We start from the raw sequence: 25260 nt of genomic DNA, 5'->3' as shown, positions 1-25260 counted from the left end.
AGCAACAAACCCATTCTAGAGCTTGCACTTAACCACTCTAAAAATGGAGGCTGGAGTCCTTGTGTGTGGCCTCTGTTTCAGGGGTACTGAGAACTGGCTGTTAGGGTTACTGGGAGGCGGGGCTGGAATTGGCCAGGCTTGCTGTCTCTTCTCCCTGTTTTTCACTTGAAGAGCTTGATTAGCACCAAGCATTAGCATGTTTTGGCTTCCCCTCCGAGTCCTGTTCTTCTAAGGACAATATGTTATAATGAGGCAAATAGAAGGAAAACAGCATGTTTGGAAGAGACACCAACCAGTCTATGCAGGTTGAGAACTTATGTAGGGAGAACATTCTTCCCACCATTGAAACCATTTAGGTGGCTTTGGTCTCCATCTCCATGTGCCAATCATGGAGATTTCCTCAGCTCCTAAAACCCACCTCTTTTGAAGAGAGATGACTGAGATGCTTTCATTTCCAACTGGTCTTCTCCTGAGTGGCCTACCCTTCAAGGTTCCTTCTCTGTTCAGTCCTGGCAGGGGTGAGACTTACACACATTCTCCTGCGTCTTTGAATGTTTGCTCGCTGCAGTTGGCTTCGCTGCCGTTTAGAGCAGGTGCTCTGTTGGCCTGCTGGGCCACTGCGTGACATGGAGGGAGGTAATTCCCACTGACAGAGAACTCACAGTCTGGGAATGATTTTATTTGTAGAAATGTGAAACGGATGTTAAATCACTCCACTGTCACATTTCTCTTATTTGTTCGACCAACTTTTTTTGATTAAATTTTTTTCATAAATTTTATTTTGCTATTTTACTTTCTCCTCTCCCAATTCCTCTCAGATCTTGACTCCTTACCCATTCAACTTCATGTTCTTTTTTTTCTCAAAACAAATAAACAACAAACAGAAGACTCTAGACAACTCCTCCCAGAAAAGAACCAAAACAAAAAATAAAATAAAAAACCCAAAACATAGTAAGACAAAATGCCTACCCCCCAAAACACAGAATGAAATAAAAATTCCACAACAAACAGACATGAAGGGTTGGCCAACTACTCTTGGGCAGGGAGCCTGTTCTAGAGTAAGGTTGATATGCCCAGTGATACTCCACTGAAGAAAACTGACTTCCTCTCCCAGTAGGTATCAATTGCAAGTAGCTTCTTGCTTAGTGTGGGACATTCTGTCCCCTTCCCCTTTTCTGTCTTGATATTGTTATCTGGCTTGAATATGTACAAAACTTGGGCACACTGCCACCGTTTCTGGAAGTTCACATGCGTATCACTCCTGTTCTGTCTGGAAGACACTGTTTCTTTCCAGTCACCCACCAGCTTTGACTCTTACAGCCTTTCTACCTCCTCTTCCGCATCAAGCCCTGAGCCTTGATGAGAGAAGTTAGATGAGAGCATCCCATTTAGGACCGCATGCTGCCAGGTCTCTCACTCTCTGTGCATTGTCTGGTGTGTGTCTGTGTTAATTCCCAGCTAGTCTAAGAAGCAGCTTCTCTGATGAGAATTGAGTGGTGTACTGACCTATGGATATAGAAATGTGACACTAGGAGTCTTCTTATTGTTCCATGCCCTCAGCAGAATAATAATAGTAGCTTTTCCTATAGGTCCTAACCTATCCTAGTCTGACGTTCTTGGCCACTTTTGTTGTGTCAGGTATGGGTTCTATCCATCTCATGAAGTGGGCCTTAAATCCAATTTTAAACTAAGTTGTTTATCCCTCTAATATCTGCATCACTATTATCTTGCACACAGGTTGTTTGTGTGGGTGTCAGATTTTGTAGTTGGGTGATAGTGATGATTCCCTTCCTCCTCCAGAGGCATGCAGAGTATGTTGTGGCACTGTGAATGGCGGTAGGATGAAGTTTCTAGTTGGGCACCAGCTTGACTTTTTGTTTGACTGTATGTAAGTGGTGCTTTGAGCAATAGGGCCTTACCACCAGGTTGTGGAGAGCAACCAATAGCCTTGGCAACAGCCTATAATGTTTGGGGTTGGGAGTGGTCTGTGGCATCCTTTTGATCAATGACTAAGCAGGATGTAACCCCTTCTTGGCACTAGAGGTTTTACTTAGTGGCATAAAATGTTTTTTTTCTATTATATGGTGATGGCATTTAAATTCTTTTCATATATGTATGTTTTTGGAAACTTGTCTTAGTCAGCATTCTATTGTTGGGAAGAAACACCATGACCAAGACAACTCTTATAAAGGAAATCATTTAACTGGGGCTTGCTTACAGTTTCAGAGGTTTAGCCTATCATCAGCATGGTAGGTAGCAAGGCAGCAAGCAGGCAGACATGGTGCTGGAAAGGAGCTGAGAGTTCTACATCCAACTCTGCAGGCAGCAGGAAGAGAAAGCCACTGGACCTGGTTATAGACCTTGAAACCTTAATTCTCATCCCCAGAATACATTTCCTTCAACAAGACCACATCTACTAATTCCTTTCAAGTAGTGCCACTCCCCGATGACCAAGAATTCAAGTAGATGAGCCAGTCCTATTCAAACCACTACAAAGCTTCTACAGTAATAGGTTTCCATACGGTTTTTTATAAGGTTTAGTGTTAGTTGTCCTTTTCCTATATTCCCTCTTTGACCCTTCTCTCCCTTCCCCCTATTTGAGCCTCATATTCTGCTTTTCCCTTTATCTCTCCTTAAGCCCATATTTGATTTCCTCTTCCTTGGAAGAATCCCCACCCTCCACCACCTATCCATCACTAGGTACCTAACCTCTCTGTTTATTCATATGGTAGCAAACATTAAAGGTTTAAATATTGTTTTCCACATATGAGAGAAAACATGCAGTATATTTAAAGAATTTATCTGTGTGTGTCTGGGAGGGGGGCCCAAGGACCATGGAACACATGTGCAGGTGAGAGAACAACTTTCAGGAGTCTGTTCTCTCCTTCCTCTGTATTGGTACTGGAATCAAACTCAGGTCAGCAGGCTTAGGGGCAAGCACCTGTACCCACTGAGCCATCTGGATGGCCCCCAAAGTGCAGGTTGAGGTAGAACCTTTGCTGTGTCAGAGAGAGAGAGCAGTTTAGAGAGTGTAGAGGTAGGGAGTATACACCTTTATTTTGTAAAGGAAGACCTCGAGTTCCTCAAGAATGGGAGTCAGTGGTGACAAGGTCAGGAGCGCAACCCTTGCCCTTTTAGCTCCCTGACTACTCAGCTTGAACAAGCTTCCCTAGGAGTCCTGCCTTCTAGAATCATCTGGAAGCTTGAGTCTACCTTCTGTCAACAAATACTACAACTTAACTGCCACCAAGGGACAAATGTAACCTGGCTTGGTGAGATTTCCATCTGGACTACTCATTTAACAGAGCTTAGGTAAAGGTTGGATCATGGCTCATCCTGCAGGGCATGCTTTACCCTGATTCACTGTTCACGGTAGCAACTTACATGGTTTTCCTTGAGTTTAGAGTGTGTGTGTGTGTGTGTGTGTGTGTGTGTGTGTGTGTGTGTGTGTGTGAGAGAGGGGGGGGGGTACATGTGTGTTATTGTTAATAGCTGTAACTTATTTTAAAAGCATTCAGTCCTTGTGGGGTTTTAATAAAGATGAGTTGTCCCTCCAAAAATCGCTGAGGCCCAGTTTAGGAAATTCACATTTGAAACTGTGTAAGTATTGGCACGGAGCGCTTGAGATGATAGTATCTGATGACAATTTATCATTGTCAGGGAGATACAGAGATATGTATCTTAAAAACGTTCTGAGTAATATGGAAGCAATTATCTTGTCAAGGCTGGAAGAGGTTTGTCAAGTAATATAAGAAAATATCCATGGAGACTTTAGAAAGCGATGGGAAAGACTGAGGCTAATCTTGAGGCCCGATGGCGTCACGGGTTTTGATACCTGAGGCCTGTTTCCACAAGGCAGGAGAGTTCCTCTGCCTTTGCCTCCCAGATGTGCCCAGTGGAAACCCCAGGGACTGGCTAATGCTCAGCCTTGGCCCCTCTGCCCTCCTACTAGTGAGTCTTTGCTAATTATGCAGACCAACAACTGAAGAGCCAAAGCGGCACACCTCAGATTTATCTCCCAATGTGTTTTCCTTAGCAGAAAAATGTTTTTGAGAAATGAAGGAAGCTATATAGCCTTTCTTTTCTGCAACTCACAGCAAACTTGAGGATGTACATTTACAAAGAGGCATTTTATGTGTTGTTTGTTTTCTTCTATTATTTATTTATTTATTTATTTATTTATTTATTTATTTATTTATTTATCAATCAGCAGTTCTGGTAGCTGGTTCATACTAGGAAAGCGCCATGTCCCCCAAACAAACCCCTTTATGACATTACTTGTAACTGTTCACCTGCTAGACTCTGAGTTCATTTCTTGGGCTCCTGCATGAGAATGACTCCAGGAGCTGATGGGTTGATAGGATGGGGCCGGGAACCTGGATGTAAGTAATTACAGGTCAATGTTATGAAGCACTGAGATGTAGTGATTCAAGGTACTAACAAGGGGCCTGGAATCCAACCCTGGAATGTGCCTGTGGGAGAAAGGCTGTTGTGGCGTTTCAGCCTGTGGATGCTCTTACAAACTGCTTCAAGCTGTGCAAGAGGGTCCTGAGGTGAATGGTGGAACTCACTACAAGGGAGGAGAGTGGGCTAGCTCGGACAGGCATCCTAAAAGACTGGCCACCTACCCCAAGCTCAGGATCAATCAAGGCTGAGCAGGCTGGAGTCAGAGGAAGGGCACCACAGCTGAGGGGCTGCAGGAAGTGGGTGGAGGAGTGAGTACTGGCTGGGGAGGGACACAGCCATTGAACAGGATGACTTCATAAATTTGAAGAATGATTTGGTGATTGAAGGCTGTTGCAGACAGGGAGGAATCTCCAAGTTCTTCTTCTCAAATGACTCTAGCTTGTGTCAGGTTGATATAAAACTAACCAGCACAGATACACTGAGAAAAGTTTTCCTCCTCCTTGTGTGTGAGAACTTTCCTGGGTAGATACAGCATACTTGTTCACTCACACCAGAAATGGAACCCACAATGGACGAATGAAAACAATCGCAGTAGTGTCCATCCTGGGTAACCAATCAATTTTCCTTGGGGTCACTTATAGGAGTGTGGGTAAAGGATTACTTACAGGATCAGAAATGACATACAGGTGGCTGTGTGTGTGTCAGCACAAAGCTACACGGCGACACCCATGAGAGCTGTGGCCCTAGAGCACTCGCATAGCTTGCAGGGAGCATGAATGGTCTGAGTGTCTCTCCCGCTCAGCTGGTCAGGCTCCTCCTGCTGTCGCCATACTGCTCAGGGGAGGCTGAGAGAGTCCGGAACGGGTGGTCCTCAGTCTGTGATTTCCTGGAGTGGAAAGCAAGCACTGAGATCTCTGCTCCCTTTGCTATAGGTCCCTTGTAGGAAAGATTTGAATATGATATAGGGGTAAGAGGCTCAATTTTGTGTTTTCTGGAAATACTTTGCATATCACTAAGATCATGTGTTTGGAATTGTGATAAGCCATTACAAACCTGGAGAATGCAATGATAACCCACTACAAGAGGCTGGTGTCTCTCATGTGTCTGGTATTGTGTGTTGCTCTGGTACGCTGCGTGCACTACCTCATCTCCCCCGGACTGACACACAGTGAGGAGGGTATGATGCCCCTGCAGAGACGGGATAGAGTTGAGCATGGTGAGGCATGCCTTTAATTTCAGCACGTGAGAGCCAGAGTCAGGAACATGGCTTCAAGTTTGAGGCCAGCCTGGGCTACCTGTCCTAAAAACAGTAAAAAACAAATTAAGCAAAAAAAAAAAAATACCTAGAGATAAGGAGATAGAAGTTAGAGAAGCCAACAGCCCCAGATCAGGGGCAGAATGTGGGGAGGGTTCATGTCTCTGCCATTGACCTCTGAGTTACTTAGCCCTGACAATGAATGTTTGCACTTCTGTGGATGGTGTTTCTCATGGACATTTCTTTACCCCTTCTTTTCAGACTGTCTACGACCAGTGGTTCATCACTCTTTTTAACATCGTTTACACATCGCTCCCCGTTTTAGCCATGGGAGTTTTTGATCAGGTATGTGGGGTTTGCTGTCTTTGTTGCTGTCTGTCTCTGCTGACTCTCCTAGCTGTGCCTAGCTAGCTTTTACATAGAAGGCTGGTTCATGGGAAGATCCCTAGGAATGCAGTTTTTAAAAGGAGTGTGACATGGGTCACAAGGCCCCCTGGGTCCTTCCCCTGCCTGCTGTTTCTTCAGAAAGGTACTTCATCCAAGTTTGCCTCGTCTGTTCTGAGGGACTTACAACTTGCTGTGTGGATTGAAGGCCCTGGGAAGTCGTGCACGAAGTTTTCTCCTTTCATTTGAGTCCAGTGTCTCTCAAATTTCTGTGATTGTATCTTTTCAAAAGTATAATAGCTTAAATTAATTTTTTGAGAATTCCATAAACACATACAATGTATTATGTTCACATTTACTGCTCCCAGCTCCTACTCCTAAGTCTTTCCAGATCTATTCCAACAAGCCCTCTTAATTCCATATCCCCTCTCTCGGTTTTTTAATGACCCACAGAATCCAAATTGTCCCATCTATGTTCATATGGATGTGAGACCACCCAGTGGAGCTGGGTTGACCTACCATGGACAGCATTATTAAACAGTGACTCTCCCTCCCCTAGTAGCTATCAGCTGCTACTGAGCCCCTATCCTATCCAATCTGGAAAGGTGGCTGGCTTGATCTTGTACAGAAAACTGCAGTCACTGTGAGTTCACTAGGGCAGTGACCATGTCTCATGCAAGAGCTGTTTTCTCCACCCCCCCGGCCCTGAACTCTGGGGGTATTTCCACCCCCTTTTTTTGGGCTATTCCCTGAACCTTAAAGTGAGGCATGTGACCCTGAGATGTCATTTATGACTGAGCATACTATAGACATTATTCTTTGTGCTTTGACCAGTTGTAACTTTCCGTATTAAACATTGTCCACTCCACGAAGAAGCCTCTCTTGGGGGGATGGGGGGACAGGGGACTGGGAACTGGGAACTGTATTAATACATGGGTGTAGAAGTGCATATTTAGAGATCAGTTTGGTACTGTGTCCATTTATCAAAATAAAGTTAGTGGGTTCACTCCAAGAACTGATGAGCGTACCAGTCGTGGGTTATCAAGCAGACATACTGTTCCAGCATGAGTCGCTTCCCGTGGAACAGACCTTATCCAATCAGGAAGCATTTAGTTACTTTTATTGCTTATGTGCCCCTGTTGCACCCATGAATGTATCTTGTCAGGCTGCTGTTGCAGCTTGAGGGTTTTGTAACCAGGTAAGACTGTTGACGACTTTTCTCCTTTGGTGGCCTGCATAGAATCCTCTGGAAATGTGAGTGTTAGCATGCAGGAAGGAATTGTCCTGGTCAGAACCAGCTTGATTTTTCTATGTTCAATGACCAAAGTGTATGGTGTCTTTAGCCATAGAATCTCACCAACAAGGTTGGAGGAGAGGCAACCAAGAACAATGGAAATATTTTATTACTATTCTGGGCTTCTCCAGGATACTCCTGACCAGCAGTTCAATGAGAGGTATTCCACACCTAGTACTTGGAGTTTTATTTGCCAACTAATGGCTTTTGGGAGAAGCATTATTCTCTAAGAAGGGTAATTCTAAGTGTGTGTATTTGTGTGCCTCTCCTCCCCACCTCCCTCCTTCTCCCTCCATGGTGTGTGTGTGTGTGTGTGTGTGTGTGTGTGTGTGTGTGTGTGTGTGTGTGCAGAAAGCTTGTAAAGTAGTAGGTTTCTATATGGCCTTTAAAACTGTCCTAGCATCAGGCATCCCTCTTCCCACCCTCTCCTCTGTCCACCCCCGCATCCCTTCCCATCTTAGGCCTTCCTCTCCATCGTCCCTCTTTCTCCCTTCACATTACTTGTATTTCATTATCCTCCCTCCTTAAGGTCTTTCTTCCCCGACCAAGGGCCCCTCTCCAGTTTCCAGCCTTCAACAGTTACTGCAGGCTAAACACACAAATCTGAAGCGTCAATGCTAGGATCCACAGGTCTTTCACTTCCTTACGTAACTATATCTTCACTGCCCCCCCCCCGCCCACCCCATTCAATGTTAGAGCATAGATTCTCTAGCTTTTCCCAGCTCTAATGAGGTCATAGTAAGCCTGCTGTGACCTGTTGACAGGCCACTTCTGTGATTCTTAGAGCACACACTTGGCAGGGGGTAGCTCTCCTCTTCTGCTGCCCAGGACAAGGACAACTTCGAACTATGTCTGCTTCCCAAATAATGCAGTATGGAAATTCCTGCCAGACCCTTGAGAGTCCATAGCAGTGAAACAAAACAAAACAACAAACAAACAAGCAAACCCTTTGTTCGGGAGACTTTAAGGCTTCTCTTTTAGCTTCACATTGTGCTAGAATAGAAACAAGAGCATGGCCACTCCAAGGTATGGTTGGGGAGAAGGATTTTATTGTAGACATGAGGGAGAGACCAGCAGAGGCATCCGGAAGACTCCAGACTGAACTGGGCCATGGGGTTGGGGGGTGAGGGAAAGCAAGTCGGGGGAGGCAAATGGACCAAGAGAGCACATGGCTGAAATGCCAGGTTTGTATAGGAATGAGAAGCTGGGGGAAAGGAAGCGAAGCTCTTGGGCTGGAGAAATTGAAGGTAGGGGCAGCGTGAGAATGCTCTCCCAATTCAAGCTTTGTCCTTCCCGTTCCTGCGTAGATAACAAGGCTTTCTTTGAGTGAAGTTTATTCTGAAGGGTGCTCCTTGTCCGGTCCTTTCATGAAGCTGTTGCTATAGCTTCAAACATCAAAACTCCTGAGTTCATGCACCGAGTGGGGAAGTGCCATGTTATTCTCTGGCAGGTGGAGAGAACTATGCAGGGTTAAGGAAAATAGCAGTGCATACAGTGGAGCCTCCTGGGCCAGCGCAGAGCAGAAGGAAACTGAGTGGCCCATCTACGCCAGGCAAGCACACACACAAACCCTCAGTCTAATGTTTATGTGTATCAGACAGGAGAAGGGGGAGAGTTCAGTTACAAGAATGGTGCTTGGGCCCACTCTGGTTTGGAATGTACTTCCCAGCAAAGGGGGAAGTCTGGCTGCCTGTGGGGAAGTAGAGGCCTAGCCAACAGAGTTTCCATGGCACAACTAAAGTGTACTACATTTTGAAAGTTTTTTGTTTTTTTTTTTTTAAGTATTTTTGAGACCAGATTTTCTCCGATCTGTTATTAGAGCTGTTTACTAGGCTTCGTCTTTTGGCCCAAAGCAATGTGTTGCACAATACCCACCCTCCTACTGCAAGGTCACTCCCTTCGCATTTCTCTCTACTTTGTCCTTGGTTCTGAGTCTCTGGCCCATATGTAAAGAGGGGCGTGGGCACAAAGCACTGAACTTCAAAAGACCTTAGATGTAAAGGATTAAGCACATGCTATTCCCAGTGCTGATGTTTACAAGTGTTTCTTTTCTTGGTGCTTTGTAGCTGCCCACAATGTGGAATCAAATAGTAAAAATAAAGCACTTCTGGGAAAAAAAACCCAGTTATTGTGCAATTTGAAAAAAAAGCAAAGCAAAATAAAACACAGGAAGCCTCCTTACTGCCATCAAGTTGAATGGCTGTTCCACTCTTTTCTTGGTTTGTCTGTGTTGGCCTTTAAGCTGATGGCAGAGTGTCGGGCTAGAGGGCCCCAGGGACTATCTATGGTGTCACTCATTTTGTCTGTGGGAAAGCAAGCCCTGGGAGGTTCTAGTTCCAGAACAGCCAGCCAGCCAACCAATCTGTGGCAGAACTGAGGCCACCACAAGCTCACTACAGTTTATTATCATTCTTTATTATTATCATCATTTTATTAATGTTTTATGTTAGCATAGATTACTGACTGTTTAATATGGGGAAAGAATGTGGCAGAAACATCTCCTGACCATCTGTCATGACAGTGGTCTCTGTGAGGGAGGCATTACTGCTTGTATTTTGGCAGATGAAGAAACCAAGACTCAGGTTGAGTAACAATATTACACTGCCAAATCTGTTGCCAGACCTTCAGCTCAGCACCGTGTGGTTTTAAAGCCTGTGCAGATAACGACGACAGTCATCAGGGCAGGAGAAGGCACACTCATATCCAACAGCTTCTCTGGGCAAGACTTCTCAGAGAATGTGTCAGGATTCTATGCGGTCTGGAACATCCTACAAGGGTGGAGGAGAAATGGACCTCCCCCCACATTCCCCATCTACGCTGCCTCTTCTCCACCTATGGTCCTCTGTGTTTGTTTGTTTTGTGTTGTTTCATTTTGGTGTTTTGAGATAGTTTCTTTGCATAGCCTAGGCTGTCCTGGAACCAAGCTGGCCTTGAACCCAAAGAGATCCACTGCCTCTGCCTGTGAGTGTTGGAATTAAAGGTGTGTGCCTGGCTGGTCCTCTGTTTTTGTCCAGTCTCCTGTGCTGGTCATCCTTTTGGTAGTGACCCTTGGTTTTGATGCTCGAAGTGTGGTCATCAACATCACTTTGCAGATAGCCAGAAATGCAGACTCTGCTTCATAGAATCATACGTCCATTAAACTTTAGCCAACTCAATAGGTTTTTTTCTAGATCTTTGTGGCTACTGAATATGGAGATGCTTTTCTGTCTGGTTCTGTTTTCCTGGGCTGTTGCCATTTACTACTGAATTCTCTCTGGGTAAATCACTCAGATACCAAGCATTTAGTCTCAGCCCCTTCCCACTTCAAACACCTCATTCCCAGACTGCCAACCCTAACTCCTCAGCTCTCTGCATCCACCTCTGGATCACTAACACACACCGCATTAGCAATTTCCTTCTGGCCCATGGCTATACATAAATGTGCTGGAATCGTAGAGCTTGAAATCTTTCCGAGACGGCATCAGCCACAGTAGCCGGTGAAGGGTGTGGAAAACTGATTTTGATTTGAGTTTAAATATGTGCATTCAAGTTCAGTCAAGGCCTAGCTCTGCTATATAAGATCTGTGTGTGACCTCTTCTTTGTCTTTCCTGGGGTTGGAAGTCTCTGCATAGCAAATTGGGGATCATTTATAATCGGGTGGGTTCTTCTGGGAATAAAAACAGGATAACATCTTGTTCCTGCCCAGGGACTAGTAGGCAATAGAGTGTGTATACAATGACCTTGTCTATTTCTGGGGATAGGGACTACAAGGCTTCTCTGACTTTTCCCCAATGCTCCTTCTCTTTCCAGGACGTAAGTGAGCAGAACAGCATGGACTGCCCTCAGCTCTACGAACCTGGACAACTGAATCTCCTTTTTAACAAGCGAAGATTTTTCATCTGTGTGGCACATGGAATTTACACCTCATTAATCCTTTTCTTCATTCCCTACGGCGCCTTTTACAATGTGGCTGCAGAAGATGGGCAACACATTGCTGACTACCAGTCCTTTGCAGTTACTGTGGCCACATCTTTGGTCATTGTGGTCAGCGTCCAGGTAACCCTGTTCCTTAACACTTCTGCATTGGTGTGTCAGGTTTGCATAAGTAGAAGTTCACTGTCAGCTGATTCTGCTTCTTAAGGTATGGGACAGGGAGAAATCCGTGTGTGTGTGTGTGTGTGTGTGTGTGTGTGTGTGTGTGTGTGTGTGTGCCTTTGTCCATGCAGAAGGACGCCAGAGGCTGATGTCAGGATGTGTTCTGCAATCATTTCTTTACCTTATTTTGGGGGACAGGGTATCTCACCAAACCTGGAGCCCCCATTTCAACTGTGTTAGCTATCTGCTGAGCCCCTGTGATCTGCCCTGGGGATACAGGTGTGTGATACCACGTCTGGGCTTTTACACGAGTGCTCGGGAGCTACACTCAGATGCTCTTGCACACACAGCAAGTACTTTATCCACCAGGCCACTGCTCCAGCCCCAGGATTTTCTTTTTAACTACACATTTTGAAATGAAGTCAACAATCTTTAATAAATAACAAGATAAATGTTATTTATTAAAGTGACAAATACCTGTTATCCCAGCACTGAGAGATCAAAGCAGGAGGAATGGTCAAGGCTGGGCTACTGTGTAAGGCCTTGTCTCACAATGTGTGTGTGTGTGTGTGTGTGTGTGTGTGTGTGTGTGTGTGTATTTAAAAAGCCATACTTCTATTCCCTTCTTGTGTTTGAAGAAGCATTTCCAAGAATAACAAAAGTTTCCTATAATTTCAGACTTAATAAGTCCCAGGTTTTAAAGTGACAACTAGAACTTATTTGGCAATACATTTAAAAAAAATCATTTGAGAGGCTCAACTGGCACATTAAGAAGACACTTCTGAGCGGGGAGTCCTCAGTGTTCTGGGCTGGGCTTTGACTTGTTTTCTAGTGCAGCTCTGTTAGATGCCGGTGAGTTAGGGATCATGCAAACATCTGGTCCATTAACACCTGCAGCACCTGACTGATGTGGTGGGCAACCGACCTCTGTGTTATTTTGTTTTTGATTGTCGAGCAAACAGTTAAGAATCAGACAGCATCTTTGTCGAAAGTTACAGTCATCCCTGGCATTTCTTGAGCATTGGGTAAATGAGGGAGATGATAAAAGGGATTTTTCTCTCTACTGATCCTATTATAAAAAAGAGTTTGTCAGGGTGTGTCCAACCATTAGGAAAAGAATAATTAAAACTGACGTGCCTTTTCAGATTATATCTGCAGTCTTCAGACACAGCCATGAGCAGTTTTCAAATAGTCCCAGAAGCAGTTCCCCATGCTGAGCCTAGGACAACAACTGATTTAGCTGTGGGCTGTGATCTCTCTTGAAGTTTAGAAGTCTTCAAAAGCAAGGCTCTATAGTGGAGCCTCACACAGAACTCAGGTCATAAGTGCACATATAGGAAGTTTGGAAAGAGCAGAAAAGTATAGAGAAAAATGAATATTCCCCCACAGTCCCATCTTGATGTTAATGTGGCAAAAATAATTTAGAAGTCAATTTTGTGTAGTTCTATAACTTTGTTTCTCACTTACCTTGTCTATGTATCTTGCTTTTGTATTATTCTCTGAAATGTCCCATTTCAGCTGTAATGCTTTAGCATAGAACATACTATAATTCATCAACCAGGTCCCTGTTAGATCGCTTCTCTTCTTTCTACTATGAAAAACAACACAGTATCAAACTTTCATAAGGTCTAATTCTCAATGCTTCTTTATTACCTTAAAGTGTGTTCTTTATTGGTGTTTCGTTTGTTGGTTGGTTTGTTTGAGACAAGGTCTCACTCTCTTGGAATTCACTATATAGACCAGACTGGCTCACAACTCACGGAGATCCACCTGCCTCTGACTCTCAAGTGCTTGAATTAAAAGTGTGTGCTGTGCCACCATACCTGGCCAGGCTGTATTCTTACAAGGAGAATTCTGAGTCCAAGGATGAATGGAGGTTTGACATTCTTTTTAACTCATTGCAAAACATCTTCCCAAATGGATGATTTTTAGCTGAAGGGTATAAAATACCCTTCTTAGGCAGGTCTTCGTGGATAACAGATCATTACTCTGAATTAGTTCACAATAAATCCACAGCCTTTGGTTGTCTGGGAAATAATTTATGTGCACTAAAAAAAGTCACATTCACGATTTAAACAGGATTAACTAAAAAAGAATGTTATCTTTTGAAATAATTGTAGATTTTCAGAAGTGTTGACATTGCAGGAACAGTGCCTGTATCTGCTCAGCGTGACTTGTTGGGACCACACATGACCTGTGATGGTTACAAGAAATTACCATGGATACAGAATTACTCCCTAAACGATAGGTGTGGCTCAGACTTCTGTAGCTAATCTGTTAATAAATTTCTCTATTCCAATGTTCAACACGGGATTCCACAGGGTACTGTGCTATCATGTCGCCATAGCCTCTGACCTCTGATGACTTTGTAATCATCCTTCACCTCTAATCACTTTGAAGGATAGTGGTCAGATCGTTTGTAAATGCACCGTGGTTTGCATTGTCTGATGTTTCCCTGAGAGGAGATAGGCTACGGACTTACAGGGAGAATCAGAATAAGATGTTATGTCCTTCATGTTTCTTCCTCTTAGAGCACAGGCACTCTGTATCTGGGCGTGTCCTGTGTACATACCACATCCTCGTTGTCTGTCAGTTGACGGACATCTAGGCTGATTCCGTTTTCAGCCTGGCAAGTTGTATTGTAGCCTGCAGGGTCTAAGCACTGGGTAAGGCCGTGTTCTCACCCAGAAGTCTATAGAGTGTCACTATAGAAGCTAGCTGGCAGTGAGGAAGGTCCCCAGACAGTTAGAAATTGACTTCTGTATGTCCTGCCATCAAAGCGTGTGTGTTGTTTTCAACAACAGGGCTTTACCGTCTAGTGATGGTGGTCAACCAGAGCAGTGGTGACAGTCTGGTTGTCTGGGGAGACCTCTGAAGACACCTTAGCTAACACCTCATAGGGTGGTGTTCATGTATGATGCTGAGATTTCTGCCTAATCCATGTCTTTTGGAAACAACACTATCTACCCATCCAGGGAACCCCCAGCCAAACTCCCCTTTAAGCTATCATCCCATCTCCTTTCTTACCACATACATTCTCTTCCCTCTTTCATGAAAAGTTTCTGACCTTTTGATGTTCACAGACACCCTGAGTAAAGCATACAAATCTAAAAATGCAAAGCTAGGATTCACAGTTGAAGACGCGAGCAGCCACGGTCTTTCTGGGTCCGGATTCTCACCTGGTCTAACGTTTCCCCATATGTCTATCTTTGCACAGATTTTATAATTCTACTTTTCTTTACAACTTAGTTTAATTCCATGGTTTATATGTACCACGTTTTCATTATTTGTTCACCGGTTGATGGTGAACACGCCCTGCCTGTGGGAATAAAGCAGCAACGTTCACGGTTGTACAAGCGTCCCCGCCTGAGGTAGAGTGTAGAGTCTTTGGGTGTGTGCCTAGGAGTAGTACATACAGATCAAATAGCTTCACTTTTCGTTTTCTTGCACAACTACCACACTGATTTCCATAGTAGCTATAGCAGTTTACACTCCTACTAACACTAAATAAGGTGTCCCCTTTCCTGAGAACCTCATTAGCATTTGTCGACATCAGCTTTATTGATCTTAGCTATTCTCAATGGGGTGAGGTGGAATCTGGACGTATTTCTAATTATAACCAATCTTGTTCTAGATCTTTCTTCATCCACCTTGAATGAAACAAGTTTGGAGCTTTTTTCCTCTAGCTTTTTAACTTTTTTTTTTGTATTGAAATAGATTTTTTCCTCACAAAATATATCCCAATTACAGTTTCCCTGTCCAACTCCTCCCAGTCGCTCCTGTCTCTCCTTCCGTCTGGACCCACCCCCTTTGTGTCTGTCATTAGAAAACAGACTTTTAAGAGAATATCATATCATATCATCATACCATGTGCTAAAACAAAGACTAATGGATCAGAACTGCATTCACATGTGTGTCAATCACGCTGATTTAGAAGAACCCTGTTCCCTTGGTGTCCTCCAGCCCCTCTGAGCCTTACACTCTTTCTGCCTCCCTTTCCAAGGGCTCCCTGAACCCTGACGGAAAGGATCTGATGAATCATTCCATGTAGGTCTTCGTGTTCCAAGGTCTTTCACATGCATGTCTGCCTGTGGGTCTCTGTATTTGTTTTCATCTACTGCAGGAAGAAGCTTCTGTGAGGCGGGCTGAGCAAGGTGCTGCTCCAGGGGTGTAGCAGAATGTTGCGTTACTGCTACTTTTAGTTTTTCTATAATAATGGTCTTTGCTTTTACTCCAGGTCCCAGTGCTTTCAAGTCTCAGGCTCTTGGCCACTCAAGCAGTGTCAGGTGTGGGTTCCATCTTGTGGAGTGGGCATGAAGCCAAAGCAGATATTGGTTGGTTGTCCCCACAAGCTCTTGGTCATCATTGCATTAGCATATCTTGTTGCATGACACCGTTATAGGGTATGTGGCTGGGCTATGGTTTGAGACTGTTTTAATTTTTTCCCTTCCTCTGTCTTTACTCTTTTTTTTCTATTGCATATTTTTTAATTTACATTTCAAATGTTATCCTGTTTCCTGGTTTCCAGTAAATAACCCCCCTATCCCATCCCTCCTCCTCCTTTTATGAGGGTGTTCCCTCATCCATCCACCCACACTCTCCCGCCTATGCCCTGACATTCCTTTAGACTGGAGTGTCAAGCCTTGGCAGGACCAAGGGCAGTTCCTACCATTAGTGCCCAACAAGGCAATCCTCTGCTACATATGACGATGGAGCCATGGGTTCCTCCATGTGTATCCTTTGAATGGTGGTTTAGTCCCTGGGAGCTCTGGTTGACTGGTTATGTTGTTCTTATGGGGTTGCAAACCCCTTCAACTCCTTCAGTCCTTTCTCTAACTCCTCAAATGGGGACCCTGTTCTCAGTTCAGTGTGTGTCTGCAAGCATTCGCCTCTGTATTGATCATGATCTGGCTGATTCTCTCAGGAGTTAGCTATATCAGGTTCCTGTCAGCATGCACTTCTTGGCATCAGCAATATTGTCTTGGTTTGATGGCTGTATGTGTATGGGTTGGATCCCCAGGTGGGGCAGTCTCTGGATGACCTTTCCTTCAGTCTCTGCTCCAAACTTTGCCTCTGTATTTTCTCCTATTAATATTTTTGTTCCCTCTTATAAGAAGGACTGAAGCATCTGCACTTTGGTCATCCTTCTTCTTGAGCTTCATGTGGTCTGTGAATTGTATCTTGGGTAATCCGACCTTTTGGGCTAATATCTACTTACCAATGAGTACATACCATGTGTGTTTTTTGTGACTGGGTTACCTCACTCAGGATGATACTTTCTAGTTCCATCCATTTGCCTAAGAATTTCATGAAGTCATTGTTTTTAAAAGCTGAGTAGTACTCCATTGTGTAGATGTACCACATTTTCTGTATCCATTCCTTGTTGAAGGGTATCTGGGTTCTTTCCAGCTTCTGCCTATTATAAATAAGGCTGCTATGAACATAGTGGAGCACGTGTCCTACTTATACATTGGAGTATCTTTTAGGTATATGCCCAGGATTGGTATAGTTGGGTCTTCAGGTAGTACTATGTCCAAATTTCTGAGGAATCTCCAGACTGATTTCCAGAGTGGTTGTACCAGTCTGCAATCCCACCAACAATGAGTGTTCCTCTTTCTCCACATCCTCGCCTGCACCTGTTGTCCCCTGAGTTTTTGATCTTAGCCATTCTCACTGGTATGAGGTGAAATCTCAGACTTGTTTTGGTTTACATTTCCATGATGAGTAAGGATGTTGAACACTTCTCTAGATGCTTCTCAGCCATTAGATATTCCTCAGCTGAGAATTCTTTTTTTAGCTCTGCACCCCATTTTTAATAGGGTTACTTAATTCTCTGTAGTCTAACTTCTTGAGTTCTTTGTATACATTAGATATTAGCTCTCTATCGGATGAAGGATTGGTAAAGATCTTTTCCCAATCTGTTGTTTGCCATTTTGTCAGTGTCCTTTGCCTTACAGAAGCTTTGCAGTTTTATGATATCCCACATGTTGATTCTTGATATTAGAGTATAAGCCATTGGTATTCAGTTCAGGAAATTTTCTCCAGTGCCCATGTGTTCGAGGATCTTCCCCACTTTTTCTTCTATTAGTTTGAGTTGGAGGTCCTTGATCCACTGGGACTTGTGCTTTGTACATGGCGATAAGAATGGATGGATTTGATTTCTTCTACATTCTGACCTCCAGTTGACACAACACCATTTGTTAAAAATGCTGTTTTTTTTCCCACTGGATGGTTTTAGATCCTTTGTCGAAGATCAAGTGACCATAGGTGTGAGGGTTCATTTCTTTTTTTTTTTTTCAGGGTCTCTTTTAGAGTTCTATTTATTTACTCTACCTGTCCTGAACATTGAGGTCTGTAGATATAATGTAATTTTTTTTATATTGCTTATTAGCATTTTATTTTTTTTTCTTTTTTTTTTTTTTTATTAACTTGAGTATTTCTTATATACATTTCGAGTGTTATTCCCTTTCCCGGTTTCCGGGCAAACATCCCTCTCCCCCCTCCCCTTCCTTATGGGTGTTCCCCTCCCAACCCTCCCCCCATTGCCGCCCTCCCCCCATAGACTAGTTCACTGGGGGTTCAGTCTTAGCAGGACCCAGGGCTTCCTCTTCCACTGGTGCTCTTACTAGGATATTCATTGCTACCTATGGGGTCAGAGTCCAGGGTCAGTCCATGTATAGTCTTTAGGTAGTGGCTTAGTCCCTGGAAGCTCTGGTTGCTTGGCATTGTTGTACTTTTGGGGTCTCGAGCCCCTTCAAGCTCTTCCAGTTCTTTCTCTGATTCCTTCAACAGGGGACCTATTCTCAGTTCAGTGGTTTGCTTCTGGCATTCGCCTCTGTATTTGCTGTATTCTGGCTGTGTCTCTCAGGAGCGATCTACATCCGGCTCCTGTCGGTCTGCACTTCTTTGCTTCATCCATCTTGTCTAATTGGGTGGCTGTATATGTATGGGCCACATGTGGGGCAGGCTCTGAATGGGTGTTCCTTCAGTCTCTGTTTTAATCTTTGCCTCTCCCTTCCCTGCCAAGGGTATTCTTTTTCCTCATTTAAAGAAGGAGTGAAGCATTCACATTTTGATCATCCGTCTTGAGTTTCGTTTGTTCTAGGGATCTAGGGTAATTCAAGCATTTGGGCTAATAGCCACTTATCAATGAGTGCATACCATGTATGTCTTTCTGTGATTGGGTTAGCTCACTCAGGATGATATTTTTCCAGTTCCAACCATTTGCCTACAAATTTCATAAACTCGTTGTTTTTGATAGCTGAGTAATATTCCATTGTGTAGATGTACCACATTTTCTGTATCCATTCCTCTGTTGAAGGGCATCTGGGTTCTTTCCAGCTTCTGGCTATTATAAATAAGGCTGCGATGAACATAGTGGAGCACGTGTCTCTTTTATATGTTGAGGCATCTTTTGGGTATATGCCCAAGAGAGGTATAGCTGGATCCTCAGGCAGTTCAATGTCCAATTTTCTGAGGAACCTCCAGACTGATTTCCAGAATGGTTTTACCAGTCTGCAATCCCACCAACAATGGAGGAGTGTTCCTCTTTCTCCACATCCTCGCCAGCATCTGCTGTCACCTGAGTTTTTGATCTTAGCCATTCTCACTGGTGTGAGGTGAAATCTCAGGGTTGTTTTGATTTGCATTTGAGGGTTCATTTCTTGAATTCAATTCTATTCCACTGATCTACCTGCCTGTCTCTGTACCAACGCCATGCAGTTTTTATCACTATTGCTTTGTAATACTGCTTGAAGTCAGGGATGCTGATTCCCCTAGAAGTTCTTTGATTGTTGAGGATAGATTTTGCTATCGTGGGCTATTTGTTATTACAAATGAATTTGCAGATTGCTCTATCTAACTCTATGAGAAATTGAGTTGGAATTCTGATGGGGATAGCATTGAATATATAGATTGCTTTTGGCAAAATGGCCATTTTTACAATATTAATCCTGCCAATCCATGAGCATGGGAGATCTTTTCATCTTCTGAGATCTTTTTTGATTTCTTTCTTCAGAAACTTGAAGTTCATGTCATACAGATCTTTCACTTGCTTTGTTAGAGTCACTTGCTTTGTTGAGGTATTTTATATTATTTGTGTCTATAGTGAGGGTGTCATTTCCCTAATTTTTTTCTCAGCCTGTTTAGCCTTTGAGTAGAGGAAGGCTACTGATTTGAGCTAATTTAATACACAGCCACTTTGCTGAAGTTGTTTTTCAGGTTTAGGAGTTCTCTGGTGGAATTTTTGGGGTCACTAAGTATACATATCATCTGCAAATAGTGATTTTTTGACTTCTTCCTTTCCAATTTGTATCCCTTTGATCTTTAGTTGTCTAATTGCTCTGGCTGGGACTTCAAGTACTATATTGAATAAGTAAGGAGAGAATAGGCAGCCTTTTTAGTCCCTGATTTTAGTGATATTGCTTCAAGTTTCTCTACATTTAATCTGATGTTGGCTACTGGTTTGCTGTATATAACTTTTACTATGTTTAGGTATGGGCTTTAAATTTCTGATCTTTCCAAGATTTTTAACGTGAAAGGGTGTTGATTTTTGTCAAATGCTTTCTCAGCATCTAATGAGATGATCATGTAGTTTTTTTTTTTCTTTGAGTTTGTTTATATAGTGGATTACATCGATGATTTCTGTATATTGAACCATCTCTACATCCTTGGGATGAAGCCTACTTGATCATGATGGATGATGTGTTTTTGGATTCGATTTGCAAGAATTTTATTGAGTATTTTTGCATCGATATTCATAAGGGAAATTGGTCTTAATTTCTCTTTCTTTGTTGGGTTTTTGTATGGTTTAAGGAGAAGCATAATTCTATGTGGCTTCATAGAAGGAATTGGGTAGTGTTCTTTCTGTTTCTATTTTTGTTGAATAGCTTGTACAGTATTGATAATAGGTCTTCTGTGAAGGTCTGATAGAATTCTCTACTAAACCCGTCTGGTCCTGGCCTTTTTTGGTTAGGAGGCTTTTAATAAGTGCTTCTATTTCTTTAGGAGTTATGGGACTGTTTAGATGGTTAATCTCATCCTGATTTAACTTTGGTACTGGTATCCGTCTAGAAAATTATCCATTTCATTCAGATTTTCCAGTTTTATTGAATATAGGCTTTTGTAGTAGGATCTGATGATTTTTTTTTGAATTTCTTCAGAATCTGTTGCTATGTCTCCCTTTTCATTCCTGATTTTAATTTGGATAATATCTCTGTGCCCTCTTATTAGACTGGCTAAGTGTTTATCTATCTTGTTGATTTTCTCAAAGAACCAGCTCCTGTTTTTGTTGATTCTTTATATAGTTCTTTTTTTTTTCTATTTGGTTGATTTCAGCCCTGAGTTTGATTATTTCCTGACATCTACTCCTCTTGGGTATATTTGCTTTTTTTTTGTTCTAGAGCTTTTAGGTGTGCTGTCAAGCTACTAGTGTATGCTCTCCCCAGTTTCTTTTTGGAGGCACTCAGAGCACTGCTTTCATTGTGTCCCATAAGTTTCGGAATGTTGTACCTTTATTTTCATTAAATTCTAAAAAGTCTTTAATTTTTTCTTTATTTCTTTATTTCTTCCTTGACCATGTTATCATTGAGTAGAACATTGTTCAGCTTCCGCATGTATGTGGGTTTTCTGTCATTTTTGTTGTTATTGAAGACGAGCCTTACGGTGTGGTGATCTGATCAGCTGCATGGGATCATTTCAATCTTCTTGTATCTGTTGAGGCCTGTTTTGTGATCTGATCAATTTTGGAGAAGGTACCATGAGGTGCTGAGAAGAAGGTATATCCTTTTGTTTTAGGATGAAATGTTCTATAGATATTTGTTAAATCCATTTGGTTCTTCTCTTAGATTCTCTGTGTCTTTGTTAAGTTTCTGTTTCCATGAGCCGTGCATTGCTGAGGGTGGGGTGTTGAAGTCTCCCACTATTATTATGTGAATTCAGTGTATTCTTTGAGCGTTGGTAAGGTTTCTTTTATGAATGTAGGTGTCCTTGCATTTGGAGCATAGATATTCAGGATTTTTCCTTTGATGAATATGAAGTGTCCTTCCTTATCTTTTTTTTTGATAACTTTTGGTTGAAAGTTGATTTTATACCATATTAGAATGGCTACTCCAGCTTGTTTCTTCAGACCATTTGCTTGGAATTTTTTTCCAGCCTTTTTTCTGAGGTAGTGTCTGTCTTTTTCACTTAGGTGTGTTTGCTGTATCCACCAAAATGCTGGGTCCTTTTTATGTATCCAGTCTGTTAGTCTATGTCTTTTTATTGGGCAATTGAGTCCATAGATGTTGAGAATATTAGGGACCAATGATTGTTGCTTCCTGTTATTTTTGTTGTTAGAGGCGGAATTATGTTTGTTGAAATTATGTTTGGGTTAGTTGAAATTAGATTACTTTTTCCCTTTTCTATGGCATAGTTTCCCTCCTTCTGTTGGAGTTTTCCATCTATTATCCTTTGTTGGGCTGGATTTGTGGAAAGATAGTGTGTAAATTTGTTTTTGTCATGGAATATCTCGGTTTTTCCATCTATGTTAATTGAGAGTTTTTCTGGAGATAGTAACCTGGGCTGGCATTTGTTTTCTCTTAGGGTCTGTATGACATCTGTCCAGGATCTTCTGGCTTTCATAGTCTCTGGTGAGAAGTCTGGTGTGATTCTGATAGGTCTACCTTTATATGTCACTTGACCTTTTTCCCTTACTGCTTTTAATATTCTTTCTTTATTTTGTGCATTTGGTGTTTTGATTATTATGTGACAGGAGGAATTTCTTTTCCGGTCCAATGTATTTGGAATTCTGTAGGTTTCTTGTATGTTTATGCGCATCTCTTTCTTTAGGTTAAGGAAGTTTTCTTCTATAGTTTTGTTGAAGATATTTACTGGCTCTTTAAGTTGGGAGTCTTTGCTCTCTTTTGTACCTATTATCCTTAGGTTTGATCTTCTCATTGTGTCCTAGTTTTTCTGGATGTTTTCGGTAGGGAGCTTTTGGCCCTTTGCATTTTCTTTGACAGTTGTGTCAATGTTTTCTATGGAATCTTCTGCTCTTGAGGTTCTCTCTTCTATCTCTTGTATTCTGTTGGTGATGCTTGTGTCTAGGACTCCTGATCTCTTTCCTAGGTTATCTATCTCCAGGGTTGTCTCCCTTTAGGATTTCTTTATTGTTTCTATTTCCATTTTTAAATCCTGGATGGTTTTATTCAATTCCTTCATCTGTTTGGTTGTGTTTTCCTGTAATTATTTAAGGGAATTTTGTGTTTTCTCTTTAAGAGCTTCTACCTGTTTACCCGTGTTGTCCTGTATTTCTTTAAGGAAGTTATTTATGTCTTTCTTAAAGACCTCTAACATTATTAGTTGTGATTTTAAATCAAATTCTTGCTCTTCCAGTTTGTTGGGGTATCCAGGGCTTCCTGTGGTGGAGGAACTGGATTCTGATATTGCCAAGTGCCCTTGGTTTCTGTTGCTTAGGTTCTTGCCCTTGCCTCTAGGCATCTGATTATCTCTGGCATTAGCTCGTCTTGCTGTCTCTGACCCTCCTGCAAGCCTGTGTGTCAGCACTCCTAGAGACAGGCTTTCTCCTAGCAGGATCTGTGTACAGAGAAATGTATATACAGTGATTCTTCTTATAACATGGACCAGATTATTTTCATTTGCTGGTGATGAAATGACAAGTGGTGGAAGAACAAATTGCAGGTTTTGGTTTACTGTTATGGTAGCCCAATACACCAGATAATTAGCAGGTCTTGACCAGGATGGATTGCAGAGCTCTCTTCAGTTGTAATGATCCTATAGTTCATAATCTTCTGCTTCTAGTATCTTTAGTGCTACTATGCTTCAGAGGGCAGCAAAGTGCAATGGGAGAGGAACATTTTCCTGTGTCTAGAGAGGGATGTGTTTATGCTATGGATAGAGTCCCTTCAGACAGAGTAGGAGTCTATAGTCCTTTACCTCCATGTCTCCTGAGGCTTCTGCTGTGTAAATAGTATTGCTGCTGCCACACAAGATACAGGAAGGGAAGAAGGGACCCATTCCCAGACCACACAAAGTCTATGACAAAAAGTCAGAGATTCTTCTTTTCTGTAATTTGAGGAATGTAAGAATGGGGTCATTGGAATGAGTTGGGATCGTCATATAAAAATGTCACACCATTTTATAAAATTAGTAAAAATAAAACTCTTGGCATTTCACTTCCTGAGGCCATTTTGGCCTTGGCAGATACAGTTGCCCATATACCTGAGCTCTAGACACTTGTCAGGCACTTGCCACTCTCTTGTGTGTGCCTAGAAGCAGAGGTCCAGTAATCTTCATGTTCCAGCATACCCCTGGAGGCAAACATCTGTGTACACGATTTTTATGCCTAAAAGGCTTATCTTTTTGCATTTGACTTTATTTGCAGATAGCTTTGGACACGAGTTATTGGACCGTGGTTAATCACGTCTTCATCTGGGGCAGCGTTGCTACCTATTTCTCCATTTTACTTGCTATGCACAGTGATGGTGTCTTTGGAATCTTCCCTCGTCAGTTCCCCTTTGTTGGTAAGTAATCCTACCTGTTGTAAGGCCTGCCGCATACTTAAAGTCCTTTGTCTTTATGACTTGTTTTTGTGTTGTGTGGGCGCTAGAAATGGCCAGTACTCTTTCTTCTAGGAATTGACTGGTGTACCTGAAGCCTTCCAGACATGAAAGAGGTTCCTAGAGACTGCTTTTTTTTTTTTTCTTGCCAGATAGAACTTATAGGTTCCCATGGCCGAGATGTAGTAGGCTGTGTCCTAGAAGACAAGGGGCATAACATGTGTATTTACAGCCTGTGAAAAGTTTCTTTATTACAAAACAGGAAGGAGGGGGAAATAGCCAGCTCTCCTTGTATCAGGCTACCACCATCATATCTGTCAGAGTTCTCCCACAGACATCATCTGCTTTTAGATGAAAGAGAAGTGATTGATAAATTAGAGCCCTCTATAAATTTCTGAACATCCTTCCAGAAGTGGCCAGAAGAGAAGGCTGGATAGGTGTAAGGGATTGAAGACCAGCTTAATAAATTGTGTGATGTTGAACAAATTTTCTTTCCTTTCCATGATTTAATATTTATCTATAACTGGACTATTAATGGTTCCTATTTTTAATATAGAAAGTAAGTTACTACAAATGAGTTACTACATATAAAGCATTAGGATGGACCCTGGTTAAATAAATAGTGATTCTGATGATAGTTGAGTGTTTGTCTTGGTTAGGGTTCCTACTGCCGGGACAAAACACCCATGTCAAAAAGCAACTGAGGGAAGAAAGGGTTTATTTCATCTTTCCTTTCCTGACTTCTGTCCATCATGAAGGGAGGTCAGGGACAGAGACTCAAAGTCAGGAACCTAGAAGCAGGAACTGTTGTAGAGGCCACAAAGGAACGTAACTTATTGACTTGCTCTCCATGGCTTGCTCAATCTGCTTTTTTATAGCACCCCAGATGACTAACCTAGCGGTGGTCCCACCCACAATGGGCGGGGTCCTCACATATCAATCTAATTAAGAAAATAGACTATAAACTTGCCCACAGCCAAGCTTATAGAGAGTCTTCCTTCCCAAATAACTCTAGCTTGTGTCAAGTTTACATAACACTAGCCACCCATAGTATTATTATGCAAGAAATTGTGAGTTGAATATATTTGAGGGCATCATGGGAGAATTTGGATGTCTGATGAGCTATCAAGGAACCCCTAAAATTCCTTCAAGCCTTGAAGTTACATTATTTAATAAAGAGGATACATCCAGTGTTCCTATGTTAAGGTCCACACTTCAAAATAATTCTGCCAAGATCACTGACTTTTACACAGGAACCATTAATACACCTTCCAAAAAGTTTGGAAAT

At 42.5% G+C, this 25260-nt stretch overlaps 1 protein-coding gene across 4 annotated transcripts in view; it reads left to right on the top strand.

Annotated features, from left to right (window-relative positions):
* Atp8b4 (ATPase phospholipid transporting 8B4 (putative)) overlaps window positions 1-25260 on the top strand; it is a 202345-nt gene that overhangs the window by 171405 nt on the left and 5680 nt on the right. For all 4 annotated transcript variants that reach the window (NM_001430434.1, XM_087652116.1, XM_087652114.1 and 1 more), the window contains 3 exon segments: window positions 5924-6007; window positions 11131-11376; window positions 23798-23936. In NM_001430434.1, coding sequence (NP_001417363.1) covers window positions 5924-6007; window positions 11131-11376; window positions 23798-23936 — 469 coding nt within the window.

Source organism: Rattus norvegicus, chromosome 3 (assembly GCF_021556685.1).
Source record: "Rattus norvegicus strain SHRSP/BbbUtx chromosome 3, alternate assembly SHRSP_T2T, whole genome shotgun sequence".
Classification (NCBI taxonomy): Eukaryota; Metazoa; Chordata; class Mammalia; order Rodentia; family Muridae; genus Rattus; species Rattus norvegicus.
This window is presented reverse-complemented; position numbering and strand designations above follow the sequence as displayed.